General features: G+C 38.9%; 1 protein-coding gene across 1 annotated transcript in view; it reads left to right on the top strand.

Annotated features, from left to right (window-relative positions):
- The window catches only part of arhgap24 (Rho GTPase activating protein 24), a 71,803-nt gene that overhangs the window by 3,716 nt on the left and 47,839 nt on the right, over nucleotides 1-20,248 (top strand). The window contains exon 2 of the mRNA XM_067574997.1: nucleotides 7,967-8,191. Coding sequence (XP_067431098.1) covers nucleotides 7,982-8,191 — 210 coding nt within the window. The 5' untranslated portion in view covers nucleotides 7,967-7,981. The remainder of the gene's footprint in view (nucleotides 1-7,966; nucleotides 8,192-20,248) is intronic.

Raw genomic sequence — 20,248 nt, 5'->3', positions numbered from 1 at the left:
CAGAGATGGGAAAGGCCGTATTTTATGTGTTGTTTTATGGAAGTTATCTGCATGGACAGATTACAGGACCGGCTCAGGGACGATTAAACAGGAGCCACTGTTTGAGGTGACATTTTACATTTCTTGTTGGAGAGTTGAATAGCTCAGTCAAAAGTCTTCATCTGTCTTGATTTTTTAGCCCTGAGTCCTTAACTGTACTGTTATACTGAGTAGAGCTGCAACAATTAGTCAATTAATCAATTAGCTGATCAACAGAAAATTAATCACCAATTACCGTTTTGAGTAGAAAGAAGAAAAATGGCAAAAATTCTCTAGTACCAGCGTCTTAAATGTGAAAATTTGCTGGTTTCTTTAGTTCACTATGACAGTATTTTTGGGTTGTGGACTGCTTGTCTGGACAAAACAAGACATTTTATGTTGCATCTTGTGCTTTGGCAAACAGTCATGGACATTTTTCACCATTTTCTGACATCGTGTAGACCAAAGGATTAATCGATTAATTTCTTTTTTTAATTGATTAACTTTGGCTGCAGTAAGCCGATTAAAAAAGCAAATTAAATATGTTTTACAGCACAATAGTTCAGTTTTAATAAAATATCATTTCTATCACAGGTTTCCTCAGACAGTTCCTATAACATTGTTTGTAGTATCCCATAGTGTTGGTATAATATGTGTATCTGCTGTATCAGGAACTTTTTAGAAGGGTTTAGACAGCCTATCTTTACAGCATAAACAAAATACTGAAGTTCAGGTGTAGTTCTCAATCCATAAATGAATAATCCATAAAAAACATGAAAAACGACTGCGAGCGACATGCTGCTAGATGAGGGACCTTTACGGTTCAGATAACTAGACAGATAGTTAGATAGCTAGATAGATAGATAGACAGATAGATAGATCTATTTGCTTCATCTGAGGAAAGTTGGCAGGGGGATTACTGGCAAGCACTCAGGCCAGTGTGGAGTACAGCAGCTGCTGAAAATGAAAAACTGAGGACTGCAGACAGACAGATGGTAATGGCACTGTCTGCCACATGCTAAAGGACATAAATAAAGAACCCGTGTCTGTTATTCACACGTGAATCATTAAGGCTTCAGTCAGGAGATTATTTACTACTATTACTACTTATATTTTTCATCAACAACAGTCAAGGAAAAATGTGATCATGTTTGGGATTAAAATCAAGATAGAGATGCTGAAACAATAATGATTTACTGAAAAATTTTCACCATTACTCCTCAGAAAATTCCAGTGTGAAATGCTTTAAGGACACCACCGGATGGAAAAGGCAGTACATCTGTTGAGTCCGACTTTCTCTCCACAGAGTGTTCCCTGCTGTGTTGACCGGCCACTTCCTGTGGTCACAGAAGATTTCCTGCCTCTCTATCTACCTAACACCAAAACTTTTGGCAGTCTTGGCATTAACCTGCATAGTCTCCGTTGGGAGGAACAGGATGGATCATCCCTAGCATGACTTTAATTTCCTCAAGGATGAGCCAGACTGTGAAGAGAGGCCTCAATCTCCTTTCCTCCGAACCAGTTCAATTCAAACAAAGATGTGTCAAACAGAAGCTCGGGGCTTTTCGTTAGCTTCAGTACTTTCCCATACGGGGAGCAAATAGTCTGTGTAAGCACTGGAAACTGGCAACCTCCTGATGCTGTGAGACCAGCTCTGTGTGGACAATATGGTACACAGTATCACATTTCAGAGATATTACAATCTCATCAAACTCCATTTCTTGTTTAGACCTCTAGGTATCCTTATTACCTTTGTGTATTACTACGATGTTACAATACAGTCAACATATCAGGCATTTGACATAATTTACACATGAAAAAAATACTTCATTGAGTACTGAGTAAAGGTTAGTATCACTTTATTTAAGCCTGCATATGGTGAAACTGTGCTTCCTCCCATAGCACCGGACAAAAGCAGCACTGTTTTAATCATTCATAGATTCATCATCACAAGTATCACTTTACATCAAATGGTTGTATCCCTGGAAACAATAGAAAATGATTTACTGTACAATTCAGTGCCTTCTTGACTCTTCAGAGAACTACTCTCATCACTAAGGACACATCAAGTAACTATATTTTATGATTTCACTGACAGATGCATATTTTAAAAGCAACAAGAAGGAGAGCCTGAACCTGAGAAGGCTTGGCTCAGTATCCATTTTAATGATGGACACAGACAGACAGAGAATACTAATACCTCTGTGCGCGAATGGAGCCAAACAGTAATCGTGGTTTGAAAGATTTGTACCCCTCATAGAGAAGTCCCTCCTTTCTTTTCTTTTTTACTTGTGCAGTTAGAATTTTATTAATATTTCTTCAACGCGCCACAGAGCCACAGATATGTTGCATCCTGCTAAGAAATGATAGTGCATGCCAGAAAACCCTAGGGGGCTGATTCGTGACTATCTTTGTGGTCCATTTGAGTACACGGTATGTGTTTGTGGTGTGTGTGTGTGTGTGTGTGTGTGTGTTTGCGTAGCTGTCTGTGTTGTTGTTTATAGTGAAGGTCAGGGTGACTCTTCCCACTGAGTTCTTAGTATGGTCAAAGTTCTCAGGCGTGCTGTGAGAAAACTCTGAGATGTTCTTCAACTCAGGATGTTCACTTACACTTGAGACAGGATCAAGTGTTTAAGTGAGTCTGTAAGACATGAGCTGATGGTAATGTAAACTGCCACTTTGTATATTAAATGCTACGTCATACTGCCTCATTCATTATTCTAGAGTCAGACTTGATGTCATCACCAAACATCGTGAATCTCTAATTATGTTTACTTTTGTCTGTCTAGTGTGTAAAGAGTCTTGCCTAATTTTAAATGTAACATACACTTGTGCATATTTTTAACAAAAAACATTAGGCATCAGTTTTAAAATAGGCACCATTTATATACAATATATATATGTTAATGGTTCACAAGTGAAATTGTATTTTTCTGGAAACTACTTTTCATGAAAGTCCTGTCATGTTTCAGGCTAGATCTCCTATTTCTTTGTTTTTCAGTGTTCATTTTCCAACCTTGTTGTTATGATGGGAAAAAGCATTAATAAAATAGACTGTATCTAGTTCCCTCTGCTTATTTTGGGGACAGAGGCTCAGGGGACAGAGATACTGCCACACACAAGAGGGTACAAGTACAGACACACCTGCACACACAGGTGTTTTACAGGGACACAGGATACACCTCAGGGAGCCTGTTTTAAATGTGCTGAGTGGACATAACAGTCAGTGATGTGTTCTTGCAGAGACTTTGCAGTTGCTTCATAAATGTGCTTACAGCCACATCTGGCACCACCAGGGAGGTTCACTGGAGAAGTGTCTGCAAAAAGAATGGCTTCGTGTAAAATCCAGTTTTGAACAAACAGGTGCTTTTAGCCCCCTCCTGGGTTGTGGCTTCACAAAAGTCAGGAATATTAACCTAAACAAATGTATTTGCTCAGCTATTTTTATGCCTCTGTGCCAGTGACAGCCGTAGCTGGAGGCGTTATGTTTTCGGGTTGTCCGTTCCTTTGTTCGTCCATCCGTCCCATTGTCATGAACACGGTATCTCAGGAACGCCTTGAGGGAATTTCTTCGAATTTGGCATAAACGTGCACTTGGACTCAAGGATAAACTGATTAGGTTTTGGTGGTCAAAGGTCAAAGGGCAAGGTCACTGTGACCTCAAAAAACACGTTTTTGGCCATAACTCAAGAATTCATACACTTATTATGACAATGTTTCACACAAATAGGATAAAATGATGAAGTGATGACATTTTATATCCTATAGGTCAAAGGTCAACTTCACTATGACATCATATTGTTCTGCAAAAACACTTTTCTGGCCATTATTCAACACCATAACTCAGGAACAGTAGGGGAGATTGTGACCATATTTCACATTTGGTCTGATACTGAATTGGTGACAATAATCTTGGGTGCCCACCTTGAAACTGTGGTGATTGTTTAGATCTTCTGTGCTGCCGGGTTGAAGATGTGTGTGAAGCATCCATGTTTTAGAATTTGTAGCTTCTTTGCAGCAACATCCATATCTGAAGCTTTGCTTTGTGTTCTATCAGAATCAGCTTTATTGGCCAAGCATGTGAACATATACAAGGACATTACACTTGATACCATAACAAAGCCCTTTTGTTATGGTTGTTAATGCTAACTTGCTATCTGTAAAATATTTGATGTACTCCTCACTGTGTTCATTATGCTGGTGTAGTCCTGATGTGGTTCCCAGCACAGGAAACAGAGAGAGAGCGATTCTGGTAAAGCTTCTATTTTTAAACTACATTTTAATCTCGTCTTTTTTCATCAACAATATTGCATGTTGACATAGTCTTAGCTAGTGTTTAATGATGTCATCATCGTCTTGTCTAAGTCATGGAAAAAAAGGTTGTTGATAAACATATTTAGTCATAGTTTTTGTTAGTGAAATTAAGACTAGGTAGTAGCTAGCTCATTAGCCTTGCATTGCACCCAGTGATGGCATGATTTATTATACAACTTATGTGCTAGCTAGTGCACAAATCAGATGTGTTTCTGAGAAGATTGATGATAGTTGTGCTGGCTACCAAACTGTTTATACTGTAGTAAGTAAAAAAGTCAGAGGGAGTCAGTGAGAAATATTGCAATGCCACCATTTATATGCAAAGTGGTTTGATAAAAGAATTATATTCTCTTTTAAGACTGGTTCTTTTCATTGTCAGACGTCAGGCTGTTAAATATATGGTAAAAAGACCAGATTTGAAAAAAATAGAAATGAAGAATCATATATTTTTTTAATTGTATATCTTCTCCTTTATGCAACATTTCAATCCAGATTGAAAGCAGTTGCTTATCTTACTGTAATTCATCTTCATATTGTGCATTAAATTTAGGATTCATCACTTTATTTGATTTGTTTGACCAGAACGCACAAACTGGCTTTTAGTAGGAGCATAAATATTTAAATGAGTAACTTTCTAAAGGTGACAATTCATCATGCAGTTATACTGCATGAGGCAAAGACCTACTAACATTCAACTAATTTTAGTCCATCTGTCTGGTAATTTACACATCTAGTAATGATTATGCCATGTGTCCATTAAGGCCATTTATTACCTCTGGACTAGACTACAGTGTGATGTAAATTTAAAATAGCGTTTCTGCTCTTAGCCAGCTCCAAGTTATTCACATTAAGTTACCATTTAAATTTGCGGCAGCACAGGTCTGTCCAAGCAGTGCTGTTAACTAGGCCCTGTGGAGGAGGCATGAAATTACACCAGACTGGCAACACAGCAGGTGACTCCATCAACAGATGGGTGTACCCATGTAGATTATGATTTATGCTGTCTTTGTGTGTCTGTTCATGTGTGTACATTCAAATTGTTTGAGCCAACAGAATCAAGTGTGCAAGATGAAGAAGGGATACAGAGGTTATTCCCTCTAATACATGTCTAATAATCCCACAAAATGAAGAATTTTCCTTTGAATGAACTGATTTCAGATGATAGCTTTCCACTGCTGGTGAAGCCAGAGTGCTGCCTACTTTTTTCCCACATGGATCCAGCATGTTAGTGCAGCAAAGATGAAGTAGAGATGGTTAAAAGATAATAAGTAGGTTATGGGCACCCCGATGCAAAACAAGTGAAAAACTACTATTTTTTAGAGGAATGCAGAACATGTTTGTGCTTGCACATGCATATAGGACACGCTTACTTGGCCCATGTGCATGGAACCAAAGAAAGTTTTGAAATCACCACAGCAGCCCTTCTGCACTTGCTCAAAAGCTGCCTGGAACACTACAGGGCTGCATCTGGTCCTCATCTGGACCTGTGGGTTGTTTGGAAATGCACCAAACCAAGCTCAACCAGAGCCACTGATAACATGGCAACGCTTTAAGCTGGCAGCAGCAGTCTCCGTGTAGCATATGTCACTGAGTGATGCTGAGGTTTTCTATTATGCATATGGATATAATATGTGTAGGGCAGTTCATTGCATGCATGGTGTTATAAATGAGTATACGTAAGTGTTTGAAAGTTTCCAGCGTTTCTTTCACTTTTCTTTATGTGAACCTGACCTTTGAGTCTGTTGTGGAAAGGGCTATGCAAAAACAGAATTTTCCTTTGGAGGATCAGTGAAGAATGACTGATGATTTTAATGTGGCATTAAGTAAGCTATGACTTTTATCATCTTCTTCTGTCAGTATCAGCACAAACTGTCTTGGAATCAGTAATTCCCAGATATATTATAGCCAAATCCTTCTGTGGGTTCTGACTTTGACAAAGGAGACCGCTGTACATTTGCTTTCTTGTACCAACAGTCAACACATCAAATAGACTTTTCCTTAAAGCAGACATCATGCCTTTTGTGATTTTCTCTTATTTTTATACTGTTATGATGTTGGATGTCTTTGTTAAACATGGTCAAAGGTCGAAAACTTGGTGAGCATATGTAAAAATGCTCCATGCAAGTCAAAAGCTCAGGCTTCAGCCTGCTCTGAATGGTTCATTTGAAATATTACCTCTATATTCTTTTCGTGATGGCATCAGATTGTTCGTGCATGCCCAGAAACGGCTGTCCGTTCCATAGCCTTTGTTGCTAATGTTGTTGCTAAGTTTGTTCTATGTGTTGTCGCATATTTTCGGATCGGACTCGAACATGTAGGGATGTATGTGAGAAGTTTAGTGAAGAACGAGAAAAAGAAGTCAAATCCTTTGTTCACGTAGTCTGCTGAGGGGCAGCTTCTGGAAGCTGGCCAATCAGAACAGAGTGGGCTCATCAGCAGGGGGGCCTTAAAGAGACAGGAGTTAAAACAGCCTGTTTCAGACAAAGGCTGAACTGAGGGGCTGCATAAAGAGCCAGATAAATTAAGAGTTTATTGAACTGTAAATCATGCAAAGATATTCCAGTAGAGCCCCAGAATATAAATATAGCATATGGAAATGTGCATATGTCCTCTAAGTTGTCATGACCAAGATCTTAACCTAACCATAACAAAGTAGTTTTAGTTGCTTACACATATACTTAAACCGTACAGTACAGGTCTCAAATCAGATTTCATCCGCTTGAATAATAAGGGTTCTGTTAACATCAAAACACTTAAAAAGGTTGAGGTTTCAAAGAGACAGAGAGACAAAATATTACACTGTGACAGAGAAAGACTAGCGGGCCAACATCCGTAGGTGGGTGACACAAGAAGTAGATACAACAGATTAGAGGTTTGGCCTGTTATCTGGTTTATGAATTCCTCCACCCACGTTTCAACTCAAAGGTTTGCTTGCAACACTCCATCTGCCTCATACCCCATAACGCTTCACGACAGGCAAACCACAGGACACCGCTATTATGACACAATGTTATTTACTGCTAAACTAAAAGATCCAAATTCCTTTAAAGGGTTGGTTCACCTAAATCTCAAGACAAAAAAAAACAAGACAAAAAGTTTTCCAATTTATTGTGAGTGGTATCTGGCTATGCAGATAGTTTTGGGGGTTTTTTTTGTTTGTTTTTTTAAAGAATGATGATGAATATAATTGTGTATGTGGTTCTCATACAGTAGCATTAAAAATGAAATTTGAAAAGCTCAACAGGAATGTGTCTTTTCAGAAATAATGTCCCAGTCATTCAGGATAATCCACAGACTGCTATGGACAGTTGGTAGAAACTATTTTGGGAGAAAATGATTTTCATTAAATGAACTGAATGAATAGCAAAAATGGACACACTTGTTGTTGACATATTTTTACACGTGTTTGACTGTGGTGTTTGTAATTATTGAGTTCTCCTTATCATACCAGTACATTCCTGCATTGGTTGAGATCTTGCAGAATACTAGGACTTCAAGCTTTAAATTTTACAAATTCTGCATCATCTGTTTGGAATATGTTGCTGAATATGTTTGTTTACTTTATATTTTGGCTACTTGGAATTTGCAACTTCTTTAAATCTTAACAGATTTCAACTGTTTTTCCTTTTTGCAGATCAGAGTAGCTGTAATGGACGACCAGTGTGTTTCCCACAGCAGTCCCCAGCGCAGCGGAGGTCAGGCCAGCACAGAGGTCCAGAAGCAGGGGAGGCCGAGTGTCATCAGGTGTGGGTGGCTCAGGAAGCAAGGAGGTTTTGTCAAGACTTGGCACAGTCGCTGGTTTGTACTGAGGGGGGACCAGCTCTACTATTACAAAGACGAGGAGGAGACCAAAGCCCTGGTAAGGCTGCAGACACACTGAAAGACTAATCCCTACTAACTATGAAATCATGGCATATATCAGATTTCACGGACTGCTGTGTCTTTCCGTGACTAAATGGCCAATCTGCCCAAACGAATCACACTAAAGGGGAAAATGAACCAGAGTCCGATTCAACCGGACTAAACAACACTGGTTTGAAAACACCCTTAGACTCAGCTAAATCAGCAAATCAATTCTGAGCTGATCAAGCTTAGAAATTGATGTGTTCAGCAGTCAGCTAACCTCAAAAATGCATATTGCAGGTGGAATTTTTAGGAATTATTTGATTCCCGTGTGCTGCAGCTGTTCTGAGTCAGGTTAACTGATATGGAACAAGTTTGCACATTGGCACACAGAGATAGAAGAAGGAAAGAGACACATCTGGACACACAGTCCTTTCATTCAGACTACTTGCACAGCATGTAACAAATTGCAGTAAGAGGTGTTGTGGTAAATGGATGAATTCTACTGCTTTTTTTACTCCACTTTATTGATTTATTTCTATGAATGTAAAATTACGCTTCAGTTCTTGTAATTCTGTCATTTTGTGCAATTTATGAAATAGTTGCTGCTGGTTTCACATACATGGAAAATGTGAGTTTGAGTGAATATTTTGACCAAAACATCACAAGAAGCGCCATGTCACTGTCACAATGGAAGCCTGGGGTCTACACAGCAGATGCATCTTGCAGCCAAATGAGTTCGCAACATCTGACTCTGATTCAAATGAGTCTGGTTGTTTTGACAGTTGACTATAACTCAAAGTTAGCTATTGTGAGCTTGTTTTCACCAAAGCCAACACACAGAGCTATCCTGAAAGAGGAGGAGACAATGAGTAATGCACACAATAAGGCCATCTCTAAAGTTACTGTAACCAGGCAGCCTCTTTCACTGAGCATGTGTAGTCTGAACAAAGACATAGCCTGACAGACTTCGGATACTCATTACAAAGCAAAATCACAGAAATGTGGAAATGTGGAAGAGAAGGGATCAATAATTAATCCCACAAGGTCAGTTCAATGTGGCTCTGCATGTTTTGAACAAATTATCTTTGGTGAAGTTGACCTGACAACTTAGGTAAAGAAAATTAGTAGCGTATCTGTTGTCACTGATTTATGGTACTTATGTTGTGTTGAGTGACAAGGAAAACTAAATGCACGTTACAAATACAGATCCTACGCATATATTAAAAGAATAGTTTGACTTTCTGGGAAATACTCCAAAAAGAAAAACAAAACAGCACAACTAGATTTAATTCCTAAATAAACATAACATGCTAATTGGTGTGCTTTGGATGTGCTGGTACTGTTTGTGGATTTTTAGCTAGCTGTTTCCCCTTGTTTCCAGTCTTTAAGCTAAGCTAAGCTAATCACCTGTTGACTTTGGCTTTATATTTAGCATACACTACATGAAAGTGGTATCAATCTTCTTGTCTAATTCTTAGCAATTAACTAAACAGAATGTCAAACTATTCATTTAATATAGGAAAACTCAACTCAAGCACAGCTTACAATTCATCTTTGTATGTGACCAGTAAATCAAAGTTCTTTTGCCTGCATTAGCTTAGCCTCACACAGAAAGAAAACATTCTGTTAGCTCTTTTCATTATGAGATTTTTTTATTTAGTGTTTGCGTAATAAGAAAGGAATTGTTAGTTGTTTATAATCTTCCATTTAACGCCAGATTCAGCGTTATGAGAGTGATTATGTGATTAGTCAGTGTGCAGATTCACATCTGTTTGGGAACTAATTAGATTCAGGTTCATTAACATTGTAACTAGCAGTCTGTTTACAATTAATGTATCTGATTCAGAGTAATTCAAACGCTGCTTGTTATCTAATTAGCAGTTATTTCCTTTATTATCCTTTACTCATTCATTGATACTCAGTTATTTATCATGGATTGGTATGTTTTGCAGCTGTTTTAATTCCAGTAGCTCTGTTCTTTGTCTGCATAGAAAATACGCAAAGGACCACAACCTCTTTTAATATGTATTCCACCCAAACAATATCCTCTTTTTCCGATGGAAACTTGAACACAATTGAAATCTTCATTCTGCTCATCTACCCACACTTTTATGATTTCCCAGCAACCTCAGCTCAGCCAAACCCAAACCACATCAGCTGCAGAAGTCTCTGAAGGTTAAAGCACCAGACCTGAAGGTGGGCCGCTGGCCAGCTACAGGGAGAGGAGATATTCTTCACTGCTATTTCTGGGTACAGCTCCAGCTCCTAAGCAGTGTCTTTAAAATGGAGTGTGGTCATATATTAAAAGCACCAACAGTTTTGCTCAAGTTTCTGATGCTGTGAATATCCTTAGGGAATGATGCAAATGTTAAGGAGCACTTCTTCATAATAATTTACAGAAAATGGCAGGAAACAATTTGTTACCCTTTGAAATATTTTGTCATCTATAGGCTATTTATCCACCCAGAAATGTTATTCATTAATGTCCCTACAACATCAACTACCTGAGGAACACTTGCGCCTCTCTGTTTCGCAACTTTCCATTCTTGCCCTACTTCTGAAACAAAGCCATAAATTTCAGATACCTAAAAGTACTACTTTTCACAGAGAATGGGAAATTTCAGTAAAACTAGGTCAGGCACAGAGCAGTGTGTTCAAACTCTTTAAATCTCCATGACCTCTGAAGCAAAGAAGCATGGAACAGCACAAAAACAACACTTTAACAAGACACAGTTTTTCACCATCCAGAAAGAAAGAACAGAAGTAGGGCAAAGAGGAGAGGAAACCTTGACAGAAGTTGTTCCTAGCCTCTAACACTGATGTTCAAGATTAGGGAAAACACAGCCACAAATACACAAATGCATATAGAAACATCTCTTAACTTGTGAGTGTGTGCAGTGGAGTTAAAATTCCCTGTCCTGAGCCTTGAGCATATAAAGAAGGAGTCTGAAGCCGTATTTAGATCAGCTGTTTAAGGGATAGTTTAAATTTGGATTTTTTTGAAGTGGGGTTGTATGAGGTAGTCATCCATAATCAGTGTATCACCTGCAGTGGATGGGGGTCGGCAACCCCCCCCCCAGTTTGGAGAAGCAGGCAAGAGCACAGGCACAGAATGTACTGCTGTGAACGGGGCCAGCAGCAGTGCAGCGCACTGTATTACGCCACAGCAGCACTTTCTGACCCAAACAGCTGATCTGCGGCATGACATGCGAAGGAATACGGAAGTTCTACAGTTGAGAAAATGTAGTGCCAAAGGAAAGGGCTGTCTCACTAAAGTTTGTATGATTCATCCTGAGGGAGAATGTCTAATAAATTTCATGGCATTCCTTTCCATAGTTTTAGGAGACATTTCACTCAAAGCCGCAAATGTCAAACCTCATGGTGGCATCAAAGGAAAAGTTCATCCTCTGGGAAAAATAGATATCTGTACCAAATTTCATGGCAATTCATCCAACATTTGTAGAGTAATTTCACTAAAATCCATAAACCTCATGGTAGTACAAGAGGAAAAGTCATGGGATGACCAAAATCAGTAAAATTCAACAACTGGGGACCAAGAATGAGAATGCAGGTGGATGGTTGAGCAGACAAAGTGTCCAATTTACAGTACATGGTCCTCATCCCCTTTCCTACCAATGGTCAGCGTTGGTTCCTTTTAATCTCAACCACAATCTTTCCCTAATCATAACCAAGTAGTTGCCTCAACGTACACAAACCTTAACCTTAGATCAGAAAACTCTAATATAAATCATTTTTGTAATGTTGTTTTTTTTTTTTTGGAAAGCACTGACAAATGCTGTCGTCCTGCCAATAGGGACACCAGATCAGAAAATGCACATACTATATGTGTCAGTTTTGGAAGGCAGTAGTATATTTTGTCATGTAGGTTTATCATGTAGACTTTTTGCAAGTAGAGAATGAATGAATGAAGTGATTTCAGACACAGCAAAAGACAAAGAACACAACAAGTGTACATAATGTCGTGTCCATTTTTTGTGTGTTTGTATGTGCAATACACATTGGATAGTACGCATACTGTGCATTGAAAGCGCACAAACATACAAACACATTGGTCCCAAGAATAGGACACAAAATGAATACTTTATAACTTGATAACTAAACGGATGAGGTTTTGTTCTCAAGTGCGGCCACTCACAGAAATTCTGATGTTTGTAGATAACACTAATAGTGAGACCGTATTATTATTGTCACTACAAGGGACCATGTTGTTATTGGTGCCCTATACAGTCAGGCCAAACCTCTCTGAGCAACGTGTGGAATCTGAAGAATGGGAGTCAGATGGAGGTGAAAGGTCACAGAAAAGCATGGGTATGGCACGTGTGGGCTTATAGCGTCAACATGCCATCTGCCTGCCCTTACTCGTCCATGGAGATGTATGCACGCACAAGCATGCATGTACTCACTCACATTCTTAGACACAAACACACAGACACACACATACACACTCAAATTTCATCTGCCTGCGCTATAAACAAAGACCATATTCATTCAGTGGGTGAAATGGTATGATTATTGTAATTCGAACCACTTTGCATTTTATCTGTATGCCACTGAAGTAAATGAGGTAACATTATGAATGAATGGCAGAATTGTGAACGAATACATTGAACCAATTCCATTTTATTATAATTTATTAAGAAATAAGAGCCATTAAAATTTGATTAGGATATTACGATTCCAGTCACAACAGGTCTTACAAGTTGGTCATTAATATTCATGGCGCAAAGCGGCCATGTCTGAACTCAGACAAAATGATCTGAAGAAAAGTAGCTGGCTTTTAATGAGAAATTGCATTAAATCAATAATGCAACAGTGCAATAATGCACTGAAAATCTTTTGTTTCCCCCTTTGAGCTGGAAACCATTTGACCTTGGCATTTAACAGAAGTAAATAAAATGCCACTACAGTTGTGTAATTATTCATACTGCAAGACTGTGTCGTCTTACGGCTGTTTCGATGAAACATTAACACCGCACCATTTGTCCGACCTTCAGCGCTACAGTAACTCTTTAGTCAGTGAAGTCACTTTTGACATTGACAAACACAGATGATGGTTACTTTTGTCTTGTCAGTGTGACTTTTCCGATACCATCTGATAACAGCAGAGCACATAAGGTCTTAAGGCTCCACTGAGGCACATCACACTAAGATGTGATCTTACTCCTATTGTATCTGAGTGTCAGAGGAATGTGGGCAATAACGTGGACATTATCTGAACACGTTCCTATATACGTCATTAACAACATGCCTGACATCATCTTGTGGTAACAAATCCAAACACAAAATTCACATTAAAGTGTCACATTAAGTCTACATACATGTGTGTGAACATGGCTGCGTGATGCCATCTGATCACAAAAGTTGGCAAGGGTGACTTACTAGAAGCCATTTATTGCACCTTCTCTTGTTCCTGGCATTATTACTTTGGTTGGACGGCAATATTTTTGCACAGATGTTTTCTTAACAGCTCGATACATTAGAGAGGGAAAAAATATATCATTAACAAACACAGCTTTGCTTGGCAGTATTCCTAGTGCGCAGACTAAATACAGAGACTGTTCCCTGCGACTGCTGCATGGTGACTGCATGTCTAATAAGCTCTGTACTGATGGATGGAAAAGTCAATCAACTCTCGCCGGACAACAAGTTCTTGCAAGTTCTGTTTCTCGGAGTACTTTTTCCATCTCTAGTACCTAAGGTGGTAACAGGGCACAACTATGAATTTTAGGTATGTGCAGGTGTAGTGGTATTTGTACAAGTGGGGAAGCACATTTTCATAACACGAAGTGAGTGCGCAGCTGGTGCAGGAGCTGTGTTGAGTGTTGAATCACATCAAAATTCTTCACACACAACAGGGGTTTCAGCTGGTATCCTCGGGGCAGAGACCTTGTCTGACTTAAAATACTTCACTTCACATCGCCTTGATGTATTAGCCAGTGTATTATCCTACACAATAGAATAGTACAATAAGTGGTTAATGTCTGTAGCTCACTTAAAGCAGCTATAATAAATATTTTTGTATTAACAGTGGATCCAATAACTACTTGTATGTCAAAGGGGTCGCTTCTAGTGATGAATGAGAATTATCCCAATATCGCAATTCCCTTCAGCTTTGTTGAGCTTCATGGCATCTTTCTGTTTTGGTTCACTCTCATCAGTCATTTTCAATCACATCAGGCAGCTGTTTTCAGTGAAAAACAGTGCTACTTGCACCAGCACCTAACAGAGGAAAGTTAGCGGCTATCAGGTCAAGACAGCAGAGCATTTATCAGCTTAAGAGATCGAAATTTTTCTCAGGAGTTAGTGGAGACCAAAGACCGAGCTAAAAGGTGAGTGAATAACCTGTTGGACTTGAATTCTTTCAGCCATTCATTCAACTATAAACACAACTCCAAATGAATGCTAATCTACTGTGTATCTGCTGAGCGTGTAGATAGGCAACTGTTTGCTAAAAAGCTTGCCATATTAACTTAAAAGTGTGGTAATATCTCACTGTTGTGCAATTTGTTTCTGCTGCTCCCAAATGGCCTACAAATCTTTGTCACAGATTCAACTTAAAGCACCAGTGTGTAAGATTTAGGGGCAGAAGTGGAATAAAATATTCATATGTATGTTTTCATTAGTGTATAATCAACTGAAAATAAGAATTGTCATGTTTTTGTTACCTTAGTATGAGACTTTTATATCTACAAAGGGAGCGAGTCCTCTTCCACGGAGCCCACCATGTTGCACCACCATGTTTCTACAGTAGCCCAGAATGGACAAACAAAACACTGGCTTTAGGGTGGGCGGAGGAGGAGGGGTGGTTATGGTTGCAATCTGCAAACTCGCCGCTATATGCCACACACTGCACCTTTAAAGAAATAGCACCAATTTTTTGGCACAAGACAACACCAGTTATTCTGTGGTGATAATGATACATGTTTATTAGTCGAGGTTACTAATTACAAGTCATGTAATTGAAAAAACGTGAACAGCATCAAATATTAACAAGCTATTTCAAGCTACCATATGCAAACAACCGTAGGTGCTTCTTATTTTGTGTGGCAGGTCACTGCTCAGTCAGTCCCCAGTCAGCGACAGAAGGGACCTGTCAAACAAAAATGTGCATCAGCAGTATCAGTTTATCACATATAATCCGCTCCACTGTGTCCTCTCAGACGCCCTGGAGGGAGGTCTGAGAGCAGAATCAGGTATCAGAAATGCACAAAAGATGTCTCCTCTTCTGGATGTTTTTTTTTTTTTTTTTTCATGCAGCCTTACTTCAACCCTGATCGCTGCGGTTCAAGGACTTATTGATAATGCACTATATACGTGCAGACAACAAATACTTTAAACATACACACAAACACACACAATGTACCGGAATTAACTAAATCCAAAGATGCTTTATAGGTAACGTTTCAAATAACCTTTCTCTCCTTTCTCACACTGCCACAGATTAGTCAATGCAATGTAACTGTACAGTATCACACAAATGCAAAAGTACTGCTCCTATTTTTATGTGAGATGTTTTTGGATATGTCTATTGCAGAGGGATTATATGTCCCCTGAACAGTAACAGACCATGCAAGTAGCATCTCCACTGATACAAAATGCTGTCCAAAATTACTCCTGCAGATTTATGGGATTTTGTTGCATCTATGTTTTTTTTATAAGAGTTTTGTTTCACCAGGCCACAGCTTGGAAAAATAGTTTTTTTTTATTAAAGCTATAAATCTCAGGACTTTGCAAAGTGGTGTAATAAAACCACTATTGCTCTATAGACTGCACAGATATTCTTATTGACCAAGACTCTGGTCCATGACAAGGTATCTCGAAAATGAATGGGTACCATATACATGCTCCCCAGGCAGGGACCCTGCTTTCATCATGTCCTCAAAATCTCCTCTCTCCAGATAAAACTAAACTTTACATGCAAGATATCTCATTCATTCATTGCCATGAAATTTGCTGTGCACATTCTTGCTTGTATGTTCATTCATACAACCTACCAAACGTTTTTTTTAATCTTTTTATCTGTGTCGTTATTTCCTTTGGTTTAGCTGAACTAAACTTCATCACATTATCACTTTAGAAGATATACTGTATATCTAAGCTTCGTTTTTATCTTGATAGCCTGTTACAATTCCAAGAGCCCAGGATGTTTATCATTGAAGGCTCCATGCAGTCTGCTAAGAGATGTTTCAATTCACACATCTCTCTCTTTCTCCCTGGTTTAATAAAGCTGTGACAGTCAAGTTTGATTTGTGGACTGTGGACCACTTTATTCTTCGTGGAGTGATTTTAAACTTGCAACAGTAAGGGTGTCCGCTATTATTTATTATTTGATGCTTGGATATTGGTAACCGATCCTTCATTCAGTATAGGACACAACATAACCAAACTACAGTGCAAGATGAGGGGGAATATGCTTTCTCTCTGTTCTGTGGTTGGTGCAGCTGTGTTCCAGTTTTAAAGGTGTGACTACACTGTGCTGAGAGTTCAACTAAACTAGACACAAACTAATTTCACTGGGAAATGGTTGATGAGCTGGAATATGCCTTCCCTATGTTTTGTCGGGGGCTATTTGTATACTTTGCAAGCCAAAGTGTCTCCTGCAGCTGTGCTCCAGTTTTAAAAGGTGCAAATATACAGGAACTGAGAGTTACAGCTGAATATGCTGCAGTAGTCACAGGAAATCACAGGAAGCATGTTAACTAAATTGCCTTAAGGTGTGAGAAGAATTATATATTTCCTAATAAGAGCCTTTCATCATGCTGGTCACAAATCATACCACAACTTAAGAAAAGTGAGGACAACTCGAGCCTAATCACCATCAGTATGCAGAATGATCAGCAGTATGCCCTTACAATGACACGGTGCTTCAAGTCTGAATATGTTTTGTATTTTATTGGCCTTAGAAGAAGATAAATCCTTAAAGCTCATTAAGCCAAAAAAGCACTCCTCCTTTAATAAGGTTACATAAAGACATTACAATTTTTTCTTGTATTTAATAAGATTAACTAAAGACATTGAGAGACATTCAGCACTGCAGAGAAGTTGAGTGAGCTATTCGATGCATCTGGAGAATGTACATTATGTATAGTCCTCCATACATAAAGTATATTTCATGAATATTAATAAATCATTATGTAAGAGCTATTGTTGGTATACTAAACTGAGATTTAAAGCAAGACAGGTTTTCCTTTAGGTGTCTCTGCTGATGTGCTGTGCAGTTATTGGTAGTTTTTCCAAAAAAGCAGCTCTGGTTTAGGCAGAAGTAACAGTATGAAATTTTATATATGTAACATAAGTTCTCTTTGGATGGAGATAAAAAGGTATCTGCATCAGGCAGGCGGTAACAGCTGCAGCGGCAGCAGCAGTGACAGGTATTTCTGCAAGAAAGTGACAGGACACCGTGTGTTTCCAGCCACTTGCACATAAATCACTCTTGACTCTCTTTTTTTTTTTTTTTTTTTTTTTTTGTCTAAAGGGATCTTGTGGTTTTTGATGGATTTACTGTGTGTGTCAAAGAAGCATGCTTCAGTCCTTGTTTGCTTTTATAGGTCTCTGTGGCAGTTTCTGTTGCATATTACACAAAGATTTGTTAAAAGGTCCAGTGTTGTGTTTGTTTAGTATAAGAGATTATGTGATTTTCTCATACTCTGCCACCATTAAAGCCTTATTTTATGATGATACATCTTGTGCTTTAACTGATTTTTCCCCTGAAATTTAACAAACATACCTATAGGCTAAGTGGTAGGTCATTTAGGTGTACTAACTGTACAGACCACCACGTAAGGTAATATGTTTCCTTAGCGTTGAGGTTTTTCCATTCTTCTATGTGGCCAAAAAAATATATATTTCTTCTTTAGTTACTGTTTTAAATCACATCTGCCACGTCTGTCTGCCACTCAAAGTTTTAAGCAAACAGCTCACAGCAAACAGCCCCTTGTTTTCCTCTTTCATTAATATCAATCTCCTGACTGCCATCTACTCCTGGTTTATTACATCTAATTTCTCACATCATTCACCCACAGTTAATCCACCAATTAAATAAAAATTAATGGAGAAGTCCTCAATTTTTTTCTCCACCCCATTGCGTTTGACTGGCATATTAATATTTTTAGTGAATGTTATGCAGTCACAGTTGAGTATTTTACAGTGGCTCAGCCAGTTAGAGCTGAGGACCAGAGCTACCTGTTTTATAACCGAGGAGTAATGATGACATTTATTGGACTGATGGACTCGGTGGAGCGATCAGAGCAGAACAACCATTAGCAACTCTTTGCCACTTGAACAAACAGGTCCTCTAGCAGGCACAGACAAAAGTAAAGGCTCAAATAGGAGAAAGAATAAGAACATAGACAGACAAATGCACGAACACACTTACTATAGTCCACACAGGCAAAGCGTAACGTCTCCAGGTCTCCTGCTGAGTTTGACTCCCTGTGTCTGAAAGGTCACTGAAGCTGGAGGACAGTAATTATTGGATAAAAGGGCTGCTGATCAACTGGCCAAGGTTTAATGAGCACTTAAATGACCTGTTATACCAATAACTTCTGGTTAATTGACTTCAATGTGAACATTTATCTGTTTGCAATCAATTTTTTTCTGCACAATAGATGGCTCTGCATTTTATTATCTTGCCACATGTCCTATTTCTAGACTACTTTATCAAATCAGATCATCATTTAACAAGCTCAGGTCATCACTTTACTTTAACCTCAGACTTAATTAAACTTTTATTCATGCTAGAGACACAGACTCTGGGAGAAATTCCAGTGATATGAGAATTTCTATTCTTAAACCGGCTTTAATTAATATTTTTACATTAACAATGGATCACAGGACTATGTGTATGTGAGAAGGAGACGCTCATAGTGAAGAAACCAGAGAATAATCACTTGACTCTGCACTTCCCCTCAGATGTACGGAGCTTCATAGCATCTTGGTTTGGTTTTGAGGTCTGCAACTTCACTATTTTGGTTTATTCTCACCACTTTCATAGTTTTTTTTTTGGCCACAGCAGGCAGTTGTTATGAGTGAAAAGCTATAATAACCCACTGCTCAGCACCAAACGACAGACAGACAAAGTTGGCGACTAGCTGGTGAACATAGTCAAGCATTTGGTGGCCAAGAGCCAGATATTTCCCTCAGGAGTTGGTGGGGACCAAAATAGAGCTAAAAGCACCGTCCAAGTTTGAGTTTTGGACTTTATTCATCTTCATTCATCAGGTGGCCAGAGACACGACTCTAAACAAATTATAATGTTGCTCCTTAAGCACTGGATGTATAAAAAGGCAACCTTTTGCTACGTTCACATTGTCAGTTTTATGTTTACAGCTTGTTTCTGCTGCCCCCAAGTCTCCAAAAAACTAATTATCACAGGTCTAAAGGAAAATTGCAGTCAGTCACCGGCTCTGTTGTTGACATTCAGGAAACAAGAACTCAAACAAGAAGCAGTAAGAGCCACCTAACGTCTTCCAAACAAACTTAGATGTCACATTAATTATTTCAAATGCTTGTCCTATCCAAAGGTTAACACAACAAGTGGCCCTCATGGATTAGCTATGGTGGCGAACTGCATAGGGACCTACTTATGGGGCAGCTCGCCAGTTGATCCAACAAGCTGCTTATTTCCCAGGAGACCCATATTGAAAAAGATATGGTTTGTTTGGATAAATCATGAGGGCAAAAATGCACACATATAGTATACATGGAAATACACACACGCAGAGAGAGAAAGGGATGAAAGATTGTTGGCTCGTCCCTCTCTCTTTTTCTTTTTCATATGCTGATGAAATGTGGCCCTAATGTACAACAGCCACGATGGGGAAAATATGACCATGCAGAAGACACACAGTGATAATCTTATAAATCAAAACAACAAACAGTTTACCCTTAAAACTGTCAGTTCTGCAAACAAACCTGAATCTTGCATCTTCTCTGAGATAAAACATCGGGTTTATTACCAAAAGAACATCACATTTCGATTTAATTGCTGCAATTTGTGCAGGCTGGTCAGACAAACTTGTGCAGATGCCATTAAATAAACAGAGCCGGA

This window comes from Thunnus thynnus, chromosome 19, assembly GCF_963924715.1.
Source record: "Thunnus thynnus chromosome 19, fThuThy2.1, whole genome shotgun sequence".
Classification (NCBI taxonomy): domain Eukaryota; kingdom Metazoa; phylum Chordata; class Actinopteri; order Scombriformes; family Scombridae; genus Thunnus; species Thunnus thynnus.
The sequence above is the reverse complement of the archived record's forward strand: the minus strand, read 5'-3'. Positions and strand labels throughout refer to the sequence as shown.